Below are 20,165 nucleotides of genomic sequence, written 5' to 3' on the forward strand. Positions count from 1 at the left end.
AAGGCCCGAAGGGAATGGCCTTATGCCAAACTCATCTCCATTATAAACCTCTACATCTTAGCAGAGAAGCTCACGTTTTTTGTATTGTATGTTTACATGGGCGGTGTTAGCCATTCTGGATACGACCAGGCTGAGCTTTGAAGAGTAATGTACCTCCCACAACGTAGTGGAAGAAGGAATTAAGAAAGAGTGCTTCATACTCTCTGGGGAATGTTCCAAACCTGTTCGGGTCTCGCGAAGTGCAAGACAAGGTTGCAGTTTGCCAATTTTTTGTTTTTATTGTATATTTATTCATTAGGCACTTTTTTTACAATCGTATAGCAAAGACGTCCACCGTGTTCTGGCGTGCAAACTGTCCCAGTGCTTTTATATGCAGATGATGCCATCCTTTTGACAGCAAGAGGCTTGCAACATTTTTTGTAACAGATTCAATGATTTTATGACTAAATTAATATTAAAAGTAAATCATTTGAAATAATTTGTACTGACTAGTGGTCCCAGAAATGCTAAACCTAAATGTTTTAGTATCACGGGGACAACTATTCAGAAAGTTCCATGTTTTAATTAGTTAGGTATCCTGTTCAATGCCTCTGGCTCTTGGGAGCGACTTACTGCCGAAAGAGCCTAAAAAAATGGGGGATGCATGCAACCTTATATTTAGATTAGCCAACAGGCTAGGCTGCAAACCCATTAGGGAAATGATCCGTCTACACAAGAGTAAATGTTTTTCCATGGGTGTGTATGGAGAAGGTGTATGTAGTTGTGCATCTCTTGGGAAATTACAGGCTGTAGAAAATAGGTTTCTGTGTCATCTTTTATCCAAACCATCTAGCACGGCAAAACTTATTAGTCACCTTGAATGGGGGGGGGGGGGGGACACGTTCCTGTAGGACTTCACAAGCATGACCCCTTTGCTGTTGAAGGCCAAGATTTGGAGTAAAGCGTTTTTTATTTGTGAAGTCATAATGGATTGCTATGCAATCCCAAGGCTGGTCTACGCCAAGCACAATTTTTATTCCTATGGTATGTGTTCTCTTTTTGATACTCCATGGGATATAAAACCCAGGCAAACGATATGGTCAAGAAATGCTTTCTAGCTTACAGAGGGAAAAGGCACATTGAAAGATCCCTCAATAAAGGTTCATTATTACATTACATTACATACAGCTTTTTAAAACTCCTTGTGTGAATTTTTATGCATCACGGATACCCAGTACAGATTTTATCTTACGAGGTTAAGGCTTAATATAATTCATTATCTGGTTGCCTTTTCCATAGTTGGATTGAGAGTGATTTCTGCCTCTTGTTGCCCTTGCGATGATGTGACACTATAATCAACTGCTAATTTCATGCTTTTTTGTAAATTCTATTCCTCGCCTAGGGCGCAGTTCCTCCACCCAATTTTAAAGCACAAGCAGTTTATAAGTTATAAGGATGGTCTTATATATTTACAATCTCCGTTTAGTCCAGAAATCTGTTTTTCCATTTTGAATTTGATTAGGGCTGTGATTAGAAAATTGAAATCTTATGGCATGTAATAATTATTTGTTTTTTTAAAGAAATTTCTGTTTTAGTATTTCATGCAGTGTTGAAATATATTTTCTTTTATTATTTATTGTAATGTATGTACTTTTATGGTCAATATCATGACAGAATAAAGATTGATGTTGATAATAGGCACTCTATGCCACTGCGATCTACGCTACTGCACTCTATAGCACTCAACTCTGCACAATTCTAATCTATGCCACTGCATTCTACGACACTGAACTGTAAGCCACTGAATTCGACACCACCTAGTCTGTGCCACACCACTGCCTTCTGGGACACTCTTCTCTACTCCACACCAGTGCACTCTAGTATGCACCACTATCTATCTACAGTCTATGGCATTGCATTCTATGACCCTTCAGTGTATGCCGCTGAATTGTATGCCACTCCACTCTTGGTCACTGCAATCTACGCCACTTCACACCACTCTGTGCCACTATATTCTGTGCCACTCTAATGTGCCCCACTGCACTCTATGCTGCTGCACCGTACTTTATGCACCATTTCAGTTCGTCCCCACTGTTGCTCCAACATTAGTCACTGTTGACTTCCATCAAGTCGCTTTCTGTAAACAGGACTTTAAATCTTGTTCTTATCTTGTCTGGTTTGCTGTACAAAGACAAGAGTTAAGTGTTATTCTGAGGGAACTCTTTGTTTACTTTTCTTTTTCCAAATTCAAAGTGAGAAAATGTATGTAACAATCCTGCTGAGTACCCATGCAAGAGGAGAGGGTGTAGGATGTGTTTTTTTTCCTAGCACACAAAAAAAAAAAAAAAGGGAATGTGCTGATGTTTCAGAATATATCATTAGTACAAATAAAGCACCCTTTTTGGAATTCTGATGTGTTGTGGACACAAATATTTGAATGCAATCAAAACACATCAATACACTAAGTGATGACATTTTCACACATTATAGTTTGTGTGCAGTAAAATTGTATTTCGGTGCAAATGTAATGGTCATTTCAATTAATAATGCGCAGGCCTGTAATGGAACTGCACTACCACACCATGCATGCTCCACACTATGCCATTTCATTCTACGACCCATCAGTCCACTCAACAGCATGCCACTCCACAACACGCCACTCCACTCTATGCTTCTCCATCCCACTCCAATCTACCCCACTCCAATCTACCCCACCACACCCCAATATACCCTACTCCACTCACTCTAACAAAGTCTGCCCCACTCCACCCCAATCTACTCCATGCCAATTTACCCCAAATCCAACCCATCCCACTCATATCTACCCCACTCTTTCCCAATCCACTCCAAATTTACCCCACTCCAGTCCAAACTCCACTATCCAACTTCACTCTAGTCTACTCCACTCTAATCCACCCAATTTGCCCCACTCCACTCTCCCTCAACCTACCAAACTCCATTCCACTCCATCCAATCTAGCCCATACAACTCAAATCTACCCCACTATGGTTCAATCTAACTCACTCCACCCCATTCCAATCTCTCTACCCCAAAATACTCTACTCTAGTCTACCTCCAGCCAAGGCTATCCCACCCAGTCAAATCTTCCCTACCCCAATCCATTCTACCCAATCCAACTCAATCAATCCTACCTCAATTCACCCCAATCTACCCCATCCCACCCCACACAACTAACTTTTAGCCATGCTCAGAAACAGCCACACTAGTGTACAACATGACTAGAACACATTGCCAGAGGCAATAGCTCTCCCACATGCGAGACCTATTGACTTTGCCTATGCTTGTTGATCTTTGCCACTGACCAGCAAGCTTTATGGAGCCTGCTATATCTGGTAAATAGAAATAAAGCAAAAAAAACACTCAAGTGAAGAGTCAGGGATTCTGGTTGCTGCCACAAATGATGATCGAACTGTGCCCATAGTTTTGACGGCAATTGGGGAATTACAACAGAAAAAATAATCACTGGATAGGCAAGAGCAGACTTTATCCATAAGTAGCAGGAAATCATCCCTAACGACATGAACGTGGGTGAGTATATTTTACATTTCAAGAGGGAACCATATAGGTATGAGAATATGAAAGAAAAATCTCTGGAGCAGCGGTGTGAGGAAAAGGTATGTCATATCCTGAATTCATGAGTGGCAGTGATCGGACAGTTCTGTGCCACAAGAGATGAAGAAATAATGAGTTAACATACACTCTTTTCAAACATTATCCATGGATTTAAGTAACTTATAAACCATTTAATGTTTACTAGTCTCTGATCACACACACTTTTCTTTTATAGCTGCACTTCATGGGACAGGCCTTTTGGTGTCCTCTTTTCAGAGACCCTGCTCATCGATATATACTATATACTTTCGACCACTCAACCCCAGTAAGGCCGATTTCTCTGTGCCACTTGGTAATGCATCACTCAGCTCGAACATTTAACCACCCTATTTCCTATTTAATTTAGTTTACTTTTCAGTATCCCCAGTGGTATGTTTCCACCCCTCTCCCTCCATTCATAATAAACTGTGCTTGCTTTATTTCTATCAGTCACTTCCTTTGGCACTAACAGCTGTCTTGTCATACCTGGGAGACATGTTCACTTAATTACTCATCCATCGCCTGGGAGTTGTGCTTCCCTCTGTATTCTAGATCTCGCATCCTTGCTTTGGGTAATTTGCTGACCTCGCAGCCCCAAAATAATCTAGTTCCTCAGTGAGGTGAGCTTCCAGAGGAGTTACAATCACAGCCTTCCTCCAGTTCATTACTGGTGCGGTTTCCCATTCCGGACTTTGGTGTGATACTGCATTAAAGCTGTAGTATAATTTGGTTTTACTGATATAATTAGATAAACCGTAAAAATGTAGCACATGATAAATGTGGACAGCTGACCATGCAAATACTGCCGATTCTATATATACATATTGGTATTTATAGAGAGGTTTAATCAAGCAAGCAAAACTTTACCAAGCATCTTGAGTACATACATGTACATATAAATAATGTGCATTTTGCTATTATAAAAAAAGTCCTTTCCATCCCCTCTCTTTTCTCTCCGAGTCATCCCACTCGCTACTACGTTGAACTCCCTCCTTTTAAACCATACAGCTAACAAGCACGACCATTACTTACAAAACACTTAACTACTTCCCCTTTTTACATTCACTCCCGTCGCTCTATCCCATTCCAAACTCTACTGAACACAGGGCATTACGAGTACACTCCTAACGTACAAGAAAAAAACTAAATGCATGATATTAACCTTCGAATCACTAACCTTGGGTTCTGCATTGGCGAGTTATTCGCCGCAAAAAAAAAGCGAGGCAATGCCTTTATCATGGGTGGTAAGAGCTATATACATTTACAATTGTAACCCGAAGACAACGGCTCGAAAGTGGAATGCTCTGGGTTAGAAACAGCGTCCCAAGTCACCTGGGGCGGGGGTGAGACCCCGCAGGGAGCTACACATTCTTGAACAAGGCAGGTCCCAAGCCACTCACCCTTCCTCTGTAATGTGTGCTTCCCGGGCAGCCCGTTGTTGTAAGGCATCCATATTTTCTTGAGCGGGTTTTGAGTGAGCTCCCGTGGTGACCCCGCCATCCTCGCTGGGACTGTGGAGCTCCCGCTGGCACCGCCGGCTGCCACACTCCAACTGTGCAGCTGCAGGGTGACTGTTTACTACAGGCAGCTCGGCGCCGTGTCAGCTCCAGGGACAGCCCACTCCAGCGGCGCGAGCCTGGCCGTCGACACAGAGAGAGGACTGGCTGCGCAAAGAGGCGTCAGCCGCGAAGTCGTCCCATTCAGAGATGTAACCCTTGAGTTTTCACCAGCCGCCCGGTTCAAACGACAACTTCCCCCGTTCTGTACATTGTGAGGGCTATCAGTACTGGATCTGAATTTATTTGAAGGCGTAAGGTTTCGTTTGCAAAATCATCAACAGAAGATTACCGTGATAATTTTTCAAATAGTTCTCTCCCAAAGACAGTGATCACTCAGTATTGTGTTTCAAATAATTGTCTCTACAAAAGTCCACGCTGAACACGACAGAAACGGCATTTGGGCATGGCCGCAACTTGCTAGCACCGCCGCTGTTGCAAAAAGGACGTTAGCAAACGTAGTCCCTTTTCTGTGTCTCTACCCGAACAGCGCGACTTGAAGGTGTACGCGAAGTGATGCGGCTAAGTCGCCTGTCTGATACAGAATGACTGTGCCTTTAGAATATTACCACCTGACGTTACGTCTTTTTTCACCTTAAAAATAATTTCATATGTGTTATACCATTGTTATGCGTTGTTCCATGAAGGGACGCGCAGTAGTTTATTCCTTCCATTTAAAAAGATTAACGGAATCGTGTTTAAAAGTAACGAAAAGCAATACTGGAAAATCGATTGTTTACAGATCTATCCTCGGCACAGCGGTTTTTCTGAATCTCAGGGAGTATTTCCTCCTATTAAACTACATTGGAAGACTGTACCCAACTGATGTTACGAACAATTAATAACAAGTACCGTGGCCTGAAACAGAAGACTCCGCAACTGTGGCCGAAAATGGCTGTTCCGCTTACAAATAGAAATGCGACATTATATTCTGTCGTAGCGCTCAATCTGCGCACAAGGCGATGAACCGCAAGGGAACGGGGAGGAACTGGCTAAAAAGCCCTAGTCATAGGGACCCGCAAAGAAATGTACATGCAAGTCAGTGCGGGGAGCGACCATGAGCAGCATCACTGTCACCGCATAAAATACACCCCGCTGTCTTGCAGTGGTGGCACAATATACGCCCCTCCCAGTCTGGAGCCACAATCTAGCAAATGCGCAGCCGAAACCCTTGTTTTAACTCCGAAGACAACAACAATTAGATTAAGTTAGGCCAATGTGATAATTTCTTTGGTCTGGCGCCGACCTGTAATCTAGCTCTAAAATCCGAACAAAACAGTTAAGATTAGTGCATTTACATAATTTGCCACCCGGCCAAATCTATGCAGGTCTGTTTTAGGAGAGATTCAGGGCGCCGACACGCAGACTTAATGATAATTACAATAGTGAATATTTGTGCTCTGGGGACTATCACAGCTATTCTTGTCAACAGTAAATAACAGTGTATCTTCTCAGTTCAACAGTGCCGCATGAGCCTAGGCATTGTGATAGCAGTACTACCTGCACCCGTTACATAAACATGTGCCCAACTGAGATACCTGTACTCGGTATAGAAAAAGTGAAAAGAGAAGCAGGTTTAATTTGGTGACTTCTATTGCAGCTCTTGCATACTGTTTTGCAAGCACCAAAGCAATCAATTGTTTACTGCACAAGACTCTATAGACATTCACCATATTGCGAATAAAAGTCAAAATGGACACGTACCTTTCAAGCCACGTTTGTAATTTCCCAATGCTCTTCATGCTAGATTTACACCTCCGACTACCACGTTGAAGCAAAATATTTTACTACACCAAAGTACAAAGACTGAGTCAGTTTTGATTTGTGACAGTTATTTTCTCTGTTTCTCTAATAAGAAAAGCTGTATGTTTTCTTGTTTTAGATGTAGGCTCAGTCTTTGTTGCAGCATGGGTGTAACTGCACACATGCATGGGTGTAAGAGAAAAGTGTGGCAACGGGCGCTGGTATTTACCAACGTTGTAGTCCATCATATGGGTTAAAACACATTGGACGTGGAGGGTAGGAAAGCGCCCTGTCAGAGGATGGGGACTAAAAATGCAAACATCGTGGCTCGGAAAGTAAGGCTTTGTGGTTTCTCGGTAAACTAAACATGCTGGTTTACAAATGGCTGTATATAACGAGTTACAGCTATACAGAAAATAAAGAATGTAAATATTGTTGTCAAGTGTGAGCCTCATCCTCAATATACTAGTCCACTGCTCTGCCTCGCATCTCTTGCTTCTTCAATGATATTTGTCCCCAATCTATGTCAGATTTTGAGTGCATTATAAATATATTTCGAAGAAAAAACAATTTTGGAAAAATACCAACCAGACAGAGAAAGTTGAAAGAGGGCCGGCGGCAGTCACCTGTTCACTGTACTGCAGCCACAGCCATATTGAGTGGTTGTTCAAATCCAAAGTTGCCAAGCGACCTCCAGTGGTAGTTACGCAGTAGACATGACACACATAGCAAGGCATTGTTTAAGCTTTTAGGTTCGGTTTTAATATGCCAACGTAAACAGAGGCTTCCACGAGTGCTGTTTTCATGCTTTACATTCACAAATGCTGATTGTCACATTAAAGCTTAAAAAGAACGATGTATTTGTAGAATGCAGATGAGAGTTAAAGAGTTGAATGTCATAGATTGATACTTGAGTGTATTAATCAGATGTAAAATAGTCCCTCATTCTTTCTAACTGAGTAATTTCCTGGCGGGCTGAACGATATTGCAAATAGCCACTATCAGGTAAGAAAGTAATACTTCTCGGGATGAAGCTAAAGTCACTTCTTTGTAGATTTTAAACTACTGTTAACAATAATTATATTAGACAGATGTGCTGTCAAGCCTGACTGAAACATAGTACCGATAGTAGGACTGCGACGACCCCCACTTCCAATGGTATAATTCATGCCTCTGGAAAGTTATTGAAATGGATCATGTTTGTCCAAGTTTACACACCAGCAAGGTTTTCAACACAACCCTTTATTGCACACTTGTTGGTTCAGACACTGGATCAAGTGTCTGCTTCATGTTCGAACACAGGCTTCAGTTTTCCAAAGATGGGTAAGTTCTACATACATATTGCAAGAGATGTTACACCCAAAACCCACATACCTTATTCACACCACATGAAGCTCGAAAACCATTGCCATTCTTATGTGTTTAGAAAGTGGCGCATAAGTGACTTGCACCACAGAGAATTCTGTGCCAATGCCTCCCACTATAACCACCCTGACACTAGCACACACGAGTTCTCTTCCCCCTAGCAAGCAGGCTAAAACCTGGACTTGGTGACAGTATGAAAATGTTAACAAAGCCCGAAAATGTGCAACCTGACTATTACTGTGCTGAAGCTCTGGTACTCTCCCGAAGCACACCACATTCACTTTACTGGCTACATATTAAACACAGGACACAATTGAGAGCACTCACAACTTTTCACAAGTGATCTGTGGTTTCAGTGAGGAATGAAATACAGCTATGCGGCCAACAGAATCATCCCTGAACAACTTTGAAAGCACCTTCATTTTTCACAAAGTCTTAAACTCACTTCCCTTAATCTTACACGTAAGGATGCCACTGAACGTTCCTGCTGTATGAAGGAATGCCAAGGCAGGTAACGTGTAAAATCCAGTTTATTTTAGTAGAAAGGGAGAACACATCAAATGCCAGCGACTCCAAGGACATCAAGCTCCAACTGACAGCCAGCGGAACCCAGCAGCCTCTGAATCTCAGCCAAGAACATGGAACTCAAGGTGAGCTTCAATAAATAACATTCTGCAAAAGCAGGCATATAGCACCAACAAAGAACACACAAGCACATTACAATGGTAAGTATGCGTATGCATTGGAACATAATCTTCCCCCTTACAAAATCAAACAAAACAAAAAGAAGTAACAAGGCACACTCAATTGTATACCAAAGATATGGAAGCAAAGATGCTAATGCATGCAAAAAAACTTAAATCTGATCGGTAGATTCGTTTTGCACGCAGGTCTGGACATTGCAAAATAAGGTCTGCAGTAATCATCCAATTCTCCATTGTCAGACTTTGTTGTTACAACATCCGTATGCGGGGTTCTATCAGTGTCAACTGTGGACCTCACATCTGAAGCAGTAGAAGAGGCTGCCACAGAAGAACCATAATTTCTGCCAGAAGTATCAATCCACCAAGAACTGTTGACTTGATAATGAGCAACTTGACCTTCAATAAGTCTAGATGTTAATACAATATTAGACTGTTAGTCAACAATTTCACCAAGTGTTGCCTCCGCCATCAGCCTTTTCCGTCAATCAAGACTGCTCCTTTGTAAACCTTGATAGTACTTTTGGGTGACTGCAGGAATCTGGGCGAATATAAGTACGTTGAGGCTGTGTAGGTTTCTGAATTTTGATGTATTGCAGTCAAAGAACCAGAATGAAAAGTGTCTCTGGGGTTTGGGACAGGGGAATGAAAAAGTATCTTGGAATGTTCGTCTTCTTCTTTCTTCCACAGAGTAGGCGGTTGGGTTTTTCTTCTCCTTCCCTCTAGGTGTTTGGGCTGGGATGGCACTGCCAGAGTCCTTGAGGGAAGTGAGGGAAGACAGAGCGGTAAGTATAGAATTCAGGCTCACTGCAATAGTGTATAAACCTTTACCTTACCCATGATATTTCCAAAATATAGAGGATCCTGAGACCTATCCCAAGTGCAAGCCAACCCCAGAGGTGACCTGATATTGTTCAAGCTTCGCCCCTTTTCCCACCTGTGGGGTACAGTCTTATATTATTGGGCTTGGTGTTTCATGTGCACATCCCGTGAAATAACGGCATGTGCCCGGTTCTGCTATCCCCCTTCAGGAGTGCAGCTCTCTCTTCAACTCCAGAGGAAGTGAAACATGTGCTCAAAACAACAGCCCCACCAAAAGAAAGAAAGGAAACTCACAAAAAAACAATGTCTGACGCGCTCTTTCCACAGAGTATCTGATCCAGTGTAATCAGAGTGGGGAATTCTCAAGGCCACAGTGAAGCAGTAATCATGGCTACCCGCCCGATAGTTTTCTAAACCTTGCCCCCAAATCACTCACTCGCTCTGCTGCAAGTCTCCTAAGTTGCGGCGTGTTGTTCAGCGTCCTTTGGCGTGTCCACCAGTCCTCAGTCCAGTTTTCCGGGCTTCGTCGAGGTCAGGCCTATCATCTTCCAGGGTATTTTCCTTCCTTCTTCCTTGTTCTACTTTGGAAATCAGACATCTTCTCCACCCACTGTTTCAGCACTTGTCCTCACCTTTTCCGATACTGGCGGACCCAGTGTTTTTGACTCCGCCTGCCTTCAGTTCTGATTGGCTTCCCACCTCAACCGCCTGTTCCAAAACATAGTAGTACGTTGTTATTGTTGGTGTCATTTTTGGAGTCCTGCCCTGCTTAACCCCCTCCTCTTTTCCTCATCACAGACATTCTCCCCGCTTTGCAGGACAACAGGGTCGATCTTAGGACTCCCCATCCTCCAGGTAAATAAGGAGTTTGGACGGATTCCTCCGCACAGTGACATAAATTTGGATTTCCGCTTCCTGACCTTGTAAGGTTTCTTAAGATGTACCCAATCACTATTATACAACATCATCTCTTTGACATTATGCCTTCACTCGAAACATTCTTTGGAACAGTTTTACAGATGCTGAACAGTGTCTGTTGCTCTTTTGCATAGTTCAGTCTCCCAGGTACCCAAAGCAACATTGCCACCCAACCAATCAGGACACAAAGAAGATTGAAAATGTCACTTACCCAGTGTACATCTGTTCGTGGCATCAGTCGCAGTAGATTCGCATGTTCTGCAATAGCTCGCCATCTGGTGTTGGGCCGGAGTGTTACAAGTTGTTTTTCTTCGAAGAAGTCTTTCGAGTCACGGGACCGAGTGACTCCTCCTTTTGTCTCCATTGCGCATGGGCGTCGACTCCATCTTCGATTGTTTTTCCCCGCAGAGGGTGAGGTAGGAGTTGAATTGTAGTAATAGTGCCCATGCAATGGAGTGACTAAGTATGCACCTATTTAAGGTTGAGATGATACATATATAAATAATTGAAGGTAACTTCCAAACTGCTACAGGCTCCCGGGGAGGCGGGTGGGCACATGCGAATCTACTGCGACTGATGCCACGAACAGATGTACACTGGGTAAGTGACATTTTCAGTTCGATGGCATCTGTCGCTGTAGATACGCATGTTCTGCAATAGACTAGTAAGCAGTTATTTTCCCAAAAGCGGTGGATCAGCCTGTAGGAGTGGAAGTAGTCTGAAATAATGTCCTTAATACAGCTTGACCTACTGTGGCTTGTTGTGCGGATAACACGTCTACACAGTAGTGCTTGGTGAATGTGTGAGGCGTAGACCATGTGGCTGCCTTACATATTTCTTGCATTGGGATGTTTCCTAGAAAGGCCATGGTAGCACCTTTCTTTCTGGTTGAGTGTGCCCTTGGTGTAATGGGCAGCTGTCGTTTAGCTTTAAGGTAGCAGATTTGGATGCATTTAACTATCCATCTGGCTATACCTTGTTTTGAAATTGGGTTTCCTGCATGAGGTTTTTGAAATGCAATAAAGAGTTGTTTAGTCTTTCTGATGTTCTTTGTTCTGTCAATGTAATACATTAATGCTCTTTTGACATCTAATGTATGTAGTGCCCTTTCAGCTACGGTATCTGGCTGTGGAAAGAACACTGGAAGTTCCACTGTTTGATTTAGATGGAACGGTGAAATAACCTTTGGCAAAAATTTAGGATTGGTCCTTAGGACGACTTTATTTTTGTGTAGTTGTATAAAAGGTTCCTGTATAGTAAACGCCTGAATCTCGCTTACTCTTCTCAGGGAAGTAATGGCGATGAGAAATGCCACCTTCCAGGTTAGGAACTGTATGTCGCAGGAGTGCATGGGTTCAAAAGGTGGACCCATAAGTCTAGTTAGGACAACATTTAGGTTCCATGAAGGAACAGGTGGTGTTCTTGGTGGTATAATTCTCCTAAGGCCCTCCATGAATGCTTTAATGACTGGTATTTTATATAGGGAAGTTGAATAGGTAGTCTGCAGGTATGCAGATATTGCTGCAAGGTGAATCTTAATGGAAGAGAAAGCTAGGTTAGATTTTTGTAAGTGAAGCAAGTAACCCACTACATGTTCTGGAGTTGTGTGTAATGGTTGTATTTGATTAATATGGCAGTAGCAAACAAACCTCTTCCATTTACTTGCATAGCAGTGCCTGGTGGATGGCCTTCTTGCTTGTTTTATGACTTCCATACATTCTTGGGTAAGTTGTAAGTGCCCGAATTCTAGGATTTCAGGAGCCAGATTGCTAGATTCAGCGATGCTGGATCTGGGTGTCTGATATTTTGGTTGTGCTGTGTCAACAGATCTGGCCTGTTGGGCAATTTGATGCAGGGTACCACTGATAGGTCTAGCAGCGTTGTGTACCAGGGTTGCCTTGCCCAAGTTGGTGCTATCAATATGAGTTTGAGTTTGCTTTGACTGAGTTTGTTTACCAGGTAAGGAAGGAGAGGGAGAGGAGGAAAAGCGTAAGCAAATATCCCTGACCAGTTCATCCATAGGGCATTGCCTTGGGATTGTTTGTGTGGGTACCTGGATGCGAAGTTTTGGCATTTTGCGTTCTCCCTTGTAGCAAACAAGTCTATCTGAGGTGTTCCCCAGAGTTTGAAATAAGTGTTCAGAATTTGGGGGTGAATTTCCCATTCGTGGACCTGTTGGTGATCTCGAGAGAGATTGTCTGCGAGTTGATTTTGTATCCCTGGTATAAACTGTGCAATTAGGCGAATTTGGTTGTGAATTGCCCAATGCCAAATTTTTTGTGCTAGCAGGCTTAACTGCGTGGAGTGCGTCCCTCCCTGCTTGTTTAGATAATACATTGTTGTCATGTTGTCTGTTTTGACGAGAATGTATTTGTGAACTATTATTGGTTGGAAAGCTTTTAGTGCTTGAAAAACTGCTAGAAGTTCTAGGTGATTGATATGCAGTTTTGTTTGATGTACGTTCCATTGTCCTTGTATGCTGTGTTGATTGAGGTGTGCTCCCCACCCTGTCATGGAAGCATCTGTTGTTATTACGTATTGTGGCACTGGGTCTTGGAAAGGCCGCCCCTTGTTTAAATTTATGTTGTTCCACCACAGAAGCGAGAGGTAAGTTTGGCGGTCTATTAACACCAGATCTAGAAGGTGACCCTGTGCTTGAGACCACTGTGATGCTAGGCATTGTTGTAAGGGCCTCATGTGCAGTCTTGCGTTTGGGACAATGGCTATGCATGATGACATCATGCCTAGGAGTTGTAATACCATCTTTGCCTGTATCTTTTGTGTTGGATACATGCGTTGTATGATGGTGTTGAAATTTTGAATTCTTTGTGGACTCGGAGTGGCTACTCCTTTTGATGTGTCTATTATGGCTCCCAGGTATTGTTGTACCTTGCGTGGCAGAATTTTGGATTTTGTGAAATTGACGGTGAACCCTAGTTTGAAGAGGGTTTGTATGATATGATTTGTGTGATTTGAGCACTCTATTAACGAATGGGCTTTGATTAGCCAGTCGTCTAGATATGGGAACACATGTATTTGCTGCCTTCTTATGTGTGCTGCGACCACTGCTAGACATTTGGTAAAGACTCTTGGTGCGGTTGTTAATCCGAAAGGCAGTACCTTGAATTGGTAATGTATTCCTTTGAATACAAACCTTAGGTATTTCCTGTGCGATGGGTGTATTGGTATATGGAAATAAGCATCCTTGAGGTCTAAAGTTGCCATGTAGTCGTGCAGTTTTAGCAATGGCAATACTTCTTGTAATGTGACCATGTGGAAGTGGTCTGATTTGATGAAAGTGTTCACTACTCTGAGGTCTAGGATTGGTCTCAGCGTTTTGTCCTTCTTTGGTATCAGAAAGTACAGTGAGTAAACTCCTGTGTTTATTTGTGTGTTTGGCACTAATTCGATTGCATTCTTTTGCAATAGTGCCTGCACTTCTATCTCCAGGAGATTGGAATGGTGTGTTGTTAAATTTTGTGCTTTTGGTGGTATGTTTGGAGGGAATTGTAGAAATTCTATGCAATAACCATGTTGGATAATTGCTAGAACCCAAGTGTCTGTAGTGATTTCCTCCCATGCTTTGTAATGATGACCTATTCTTCCCCCCACTGGTGTTGTGTGGAGGGGGTGAGTGACATGTGAGTCATTGTTTAGTAGTAGGGGTTTTGGGGCTTTGAAATCTCCCTCTATTTCTAGGGAATTGCCCTCCTCTATATTGTCCCCGAAAACCTCCTCTATACTGTCCCTGGTAAGTGGACGGTGTTGCTTGTGAGGTGCTGGCTTGTGTGCTTTGACCCCGAAACCCCCCTCGAAAGGGCGTTTTACGGAATGTGCTGTAATTCCCTCTGCTCTGCGGGGAGTAGAGTGCGCCCATGGCTTTGGCAGTGTCTGTATCTTTTTTGAGTTTCTCAATCGCTGTGTCCACTTCTGGACCGAACAGTTCTTTTTCATTAAAAGGCATATTGAGAACTGCTTGTTGAATCTCTGGTTTAAATCCAGACGTTCGGAGCCATGCATGCCTTCTGATAGTTACAGATGTATTAATTGTCCGTGCAGCTGTATCTGCAGCGTCCATGGAGGAACGGATCTGGTTGTTGGAGATGGTCTGTCCCTCCTCAACCACTTGTTTTGCCCTATTTTGGAAGTCTTTGGGCAGATGTTCAATGAGATGTTGCATCTCGTCCCAGTGGGCTCTGTCATAGCGCGCAAGTAGTGCCTGGGAGTTCGCGATGCGCCACTGGTTTGCAGCTTGTGCTGCGACTCTCTTACCAGCTGCATCGAACTTGCGGCTTTCTTTATCTGGGGGTGGTGCATCTCCAGAAGTGTGAGAGTTGGCCCTTTTCCTAGCTGCTCCTACAACAACAGAGTCTGGTGGCAGCTGTGTTGTGATGAAAGCCGGGTCCGTAGGAGGCGGCTTATACTTTTTTTCCACCCTTGGTGTGATTGCCCTACTTTTGACCGGGTCCTTAAATATGTTTTTTGCGTGCCGGAGCATACCAGGGAGCATAGGCAGGCTTTGGTAGGAGCTGTGGGTGGAGGAGAGTGTGTTGAACAAGAAATCATCCTCGACCTGTTCTGAGTGGAGGCTTACGTTGTGAAATTGTGCTGCTCTAGCCACCACCTGAGAGTACGCGGTGCTGTCTTCTGGTGGAGATGGTTTTGTAGGGTATGCCTCTGGGCTGTTATCTGACACTGGGGCGTCGTATAGGTCCCATGCGTCCTGGTCTTGGTCACCCTGGCTCATGGTGGTGTGAGCTGGGGAGTGTGATGGCGTTTGTGCTGGTGGAACGTTAATCACGGGCGGAGGAGAGGGTGGTGGTGTAACTCTTTTCACCACTTTTGGTTGTGGTGCTTGTTCCGTCTGGAACTCCAACCTTCTCTTTCTCCTAATGGGGGGAAGGGTGCTTATTTTTCCTGTCCCCTGCTGAATGAAGATACGCTTTTGCGTATGGTCCGCATCAGTTGCTTGTAGCTCTTCCTCAAACCTATGCTTTTGCATTTGGGAGGTTAGCGAGTGCTCTTCTGTATAAGAGCCCGAAGCTGGGTCGCTTGCAGTTTGTTTCGGCATCGAAACTTTGTCTGCGTGTTTTTTCGGCTCCGAGGTGACTTTTTTCCTTTTCGGGGCCGAAACCTCTCGGCGTCGATCTGTTTCGGTGCCGCTGTCTCGGCGTCGAGCCGTGTCCACACCGGCATCTCGGTGTCGAGGCTTGTCTCCAGCACTTTCTCGGTCCCGAGAAGGCTGCGTGCCGGTGTCTCGACCGGAGTCGGACGATCTCGGCACTGTTTGGGCCTTTTTCGGTGCCGACGGTCGGTCACCGAATTTATGGGTCGAGCCATGGCCTGGTGGCAGTGGCGTCCCCTGGGCCTTGTAAATGTTTCTTTGTGTGGTTTTCGACGTCTTACTCACGGTTTGTGTATCGTCGAATCCTTCGGAGTCTGAGTCTTGGATCGAGAAGGTACCTTCCTCTTCCTGTTCCTCGAACTCCCGTCGGGCTGTCGGTGCGGACGCCATTTGAAGTCTTCTGGCTCGACGGTCTCGGAGTGTTTTTCGGGACCGGAACGCACGACAGGCCTCGCAGGTGTCTTCGCTGTGCTCAGGTGACAGGCACAGGTTGCAGACCAAGTGTTGGTCTGTGTAGGGGTATTTATTGTGGCATTTGGGGCAGAAACGGAACGGGGTCCGTTCCATCGGCGTTCCTCAGCACGCGGTCGGGCCGACCAGGCCCCAACGGAGGATCGAAAAACTACCCCGAAGGGCACCGGAGCTCTTCGATCTTCGATGCGGTGTTGAATCTAAGTACGCCGATCCCGAACGCAACAATACCGACGAAAATCTTCCGAAATTAACTATTTTTTCCGTTCCGAAACTCGGAGCGACAGGAACACGTCCGAACCCGATGGCGGAAAAAAAACAATCGAAGATGGAGTCGACGCCCATGCGCAATGGAGACAAAAGGAGGAGTCACTCGGTCCCGTGACTCGAAAGACTTCTTCGAAGAAAAACAACTTGTAACACTCCGGCCCAACACCAGATGGCGAGCTATTGCAGAACATGCGTATCTACAGCGACAGATGCCATCGAACCTAGGGTTTCTTTTCTTCAGTAGTTTGAAGGCACAAACTCCTGTCATACTATGGGGTGTTGTTACATAAGCCCAAACCTTTTCCATCAGGAGGACTTCTACATCAATGCCAGTCCTCAAAGCAGTCTGAATACCCTCCTTTGAAAAACCTATTCATTCTTTCCCCAAGACCATTCGAGGTTGGAGAATACAACGCAACCCGAATATGGGGTGTAATTCAATGAACTGTTTCATCAACACTGAAGTAAAGTGAGTTCCATTGTCAGTAACAAGAACTGAGGGGGCACCCTCCATTTGAAAGACTATATACAGGAATTTTATTACTGTAACTGTGTCGGGATTAGCCACAAACTCGAAGTACACCCACTTTGAGAAGTAATGCACCAGGACTAACATTTTGTTTTTTTGTCAGCAGGCAAAATTTCAAACGGCCCAACAAAATCTAGGGCAACTTTGTCCCAAGGATTTTCAGGTAAGGGAACAACATGCAAAGGTGACTCAAACGTCTTCCAAATGCTTGTCCAAATGGAGACACATATTACAGGAATTTACCTATTTGATTACTTGGCTGTCCATTGAAGGCCACCAGTAGAACTGCTTTAGATTTGTGCATGTACCACTGATGCCTAAATGCCCTTGTGCTAAACTGATTAGCTTAGCCCAAATAGCAGACAAAGGGATGCATAGTCCCTGATGCATTAGGTACCCATTCACAATTGTTGGTTCTTCAGATACCTTGGCAACATCTTTAACACCAATTTCCAAGTACCTCATTTGAGGCCAACCCTCCTTGATATACTTCATCACATTCTTATCAAATTCTTCAAATCTTGATCCGAATCCAGAGCTTATAACCACTCAGACCTAGAAACTGCTCCTTTGTCCTCTAACATATCATCCAGAGACGCCACCCCACAATCAACATCTTCCTCCTGATCATTCAACATACGAGATTCCAACGGCATTCTAGACAAGCAGACCGCAATACTGGTTTAGCCTCCTGGGATGTACTTGATGGTAAATGAAAATTCCTAGAGATGTGCCAAAAGATAAACCAACCTCTCTGACGCTTTGCCAGTGCATTGCCATTCAATAGGTAAACCTCAAAATTAGTACCCTCATCAAAAAGTTCTAAACTTCTCCACCACCCAGAAGCACACAAGTGCGTCATGCTCCACAGTGCTATAAATGGTCTCAGGCTGTCTTAGGCTACGAGATGCAAAGGCCGCGCTCCATTCTTTACCATCCACCCACTGTGAGAGGACTGCCCATAGAACCAATTTGAATGGCATTCACAGTCACAAAACATTGTTTTTCTGAATCAAATGAAGCCAGTGCAGGAGTAGCAGTGATTAGAGTATTGATTTTTTAACATACCTGATCAGCATCTTTGCTCCATATGAACTTCACACCTTTCTTTAGTAAACAGCGTAGTAGCTGGACAATAAAGGAATACCCCTCTATTAATTGGAGATAGTACCTGCTAAGCCCTAAAAGTATCAAAGGATATCCTTGTATTTGGGAGGGACTGTATCCTGAAAAGCCTGTACCAGGGAAAAATTAGGTTCAGTTCTCTCAGTGGAAATATGATGACCCAAATAATCTAGTTCTTGTACTAAAAATTCACATTTGTCATTCAGCAACATAATTCCAACATTTTAGAAAATGTTAAGGGCCCTTTCTAATATTTTACCGTGGTTCTGAACATTTTCAGCAAAAATCAGATCATCATCTTGGATAGCTTGTACCCCCATAATACCTTCCAGGATGACAGTCATGAATCTCTGAAACACGCTGGCAGCACGAGCCAGGCCAAAAGGAAGATGCAGGAATTTAAATGCACCAAACGGTGCAATGAAAGGGGTTAAATCCTGAGACTTCTCTGCCAAAGGCATCTGGAGGCAGACTGAATGTAAGTCAGTCAGTGAAGATAGTTTGGCCTGCCCCACTTTGGCTAGCAATTCCTGCACTTTGGGGAGGGGATAGCAATCCACAACAATGTTTTTGTTCAAAATGCAAAGATCCGCATACAAACGGATTTCACCAGATTTTTTTCAAACTACAACAATGAAGTTCACCCATTCTGCCGAGTCAATGACCCATTCAGATACCAATTTTTGTAGCACATTTTTAAGGTTATAACGAACACTCAAGGGAACCCGTCTGACTTTGAGAACAACAGGCATTGCATTGGACTTTAATTTTATGCTCAAAATCTTTGATAGACCCAATGTTGTCACAAAACGCCCCCCCCTGCAAATTTCTGTAATACTTAACGTTAACGGTTCCCTCTGGAACATGGTTGCTAGTGGGCAAAAACATAATAGTTTCCAACAATGGGGTATCAACTAGGAAGAGTGGCATATCAATTGGCAGATGTTTCAACCCTAACATAGCTAGGAATAAGTCAGTTGCTACCACTGGTGCATCACAGCCAGGAATTAACATAAGACCCATCTTTGCCATGTCTCGCCATCCAACCAAATTCTTGCCTTTCAGAGTGACATACACCTTGGTAACCGTTGTTCTCCCAAGTTAGGTGACAGATTCAAGGAAGTACCCCAATAAATCGATGTCTTGTTCCCCAAAAGCTTTGGGGTGCACATCAGATTCTTGAAGAGGAATGTTCTCCAGTATTGGTAAAAGCAATCAGATGATACAATTGAAATGGGGGCTCTGTAATCAGCCATCATATTGAGATTGATTTTACCAATCGTGACCTCACACCAGGGTCCTTTGACACTACCACTGAGACTGTTTATATCATGGTCATCTGAAAAAGAGTTAGTGTGCACTGAAAGAAGAACCTTAGATAAGTCAGACATACATTCATCCATTCCAACATCGACACTGTTGATTTTAAAGGATGGTTTGCCACCCTGCAAACGTTTTGAAAGTGGCCCACTGTCTACATTTGTTACACCATTTGACCATAGCCGTACAATTTATATGGTTCCCTAAATGTGATTTTAGCCACATCTGTAGCAATTATTTTATACATATTCATTATATATATATATATATATATATAAATATATATATATATATATATATATATATATACACACACACCATTTACAGGTTGTTCTTCCAAGCACAAATAAACATCGAGATGGGAACTATTCAAAACTTCCACATAAGCTTGCTTGAAATCATAGAAAGTTCTATGGCCTTGGCAACATCAACGACTTCAAGCAAAGTGGGGTCTTTGCTACTCACAAGACATTCTTGGATTTTATTTTAGAATGGCAGGCAAAGACAAATTGGTCTTGTGTCAAGCGAATCACCAATGTTACAAGAAGAAGCCAGACATCTGAAACCAGAAATAAATTCTCCAATACATTCGCCAGGTAACTGTTTTCTTCTGAAGGAAATGAAATCTT

At 43.6% G+C, this 20,165-nt stretch overlaps 1 protein-coding gene across 3 annotated transcripts in view; it reads right to left on the bottom strand.

Moving 5' to 3' along the window:
* Nucleotides 1-20,165, bottom strand: part of PFKFB4 (6-phosphofructo-2-kinase/fructose-2,6-biphosphatase 4) — a 247,940-nt gene that overhangs the window by 144,396 nt on the left and 83,379 nt on the right. Inside the window, exon 1 of one of the 3 annotated variants that reach the window (XM_069206392.1) lies at nt 4,992-5,197. The exons of 1 other annotated variant lie outside the window; for it this stretch is intronic. In XM_069206392.1, coding sequence (XP_069062493.1) covers nt 4,992-5,091 — 100 coding nt within the window. In that variant the 5' untranslated portion in view covers nt 5,092-5,197. Of the gene's footprint in view, nt 1-4,991; nt 5,201-20,165 lie in introns of those variants that run through there. One more of the 3 variants, XM_069206393.1, reaches the window with a different exon arrangement.

Source organism: Pleurodeles waltl, chromosome 9, assembly GCF_031143425.1.
Source record: "Pleurodeles waltl isolate 20211129_DDA chromosome 9, aPleWal1.hap1.20221129, whole genome shotgun sequence".
Lineage (NCBI taxonomy): Eukaryota > Metazoa > Chordata > Amphibia > Caudata > Salamandridae > Pleurodeles > Pleurodeles waltl.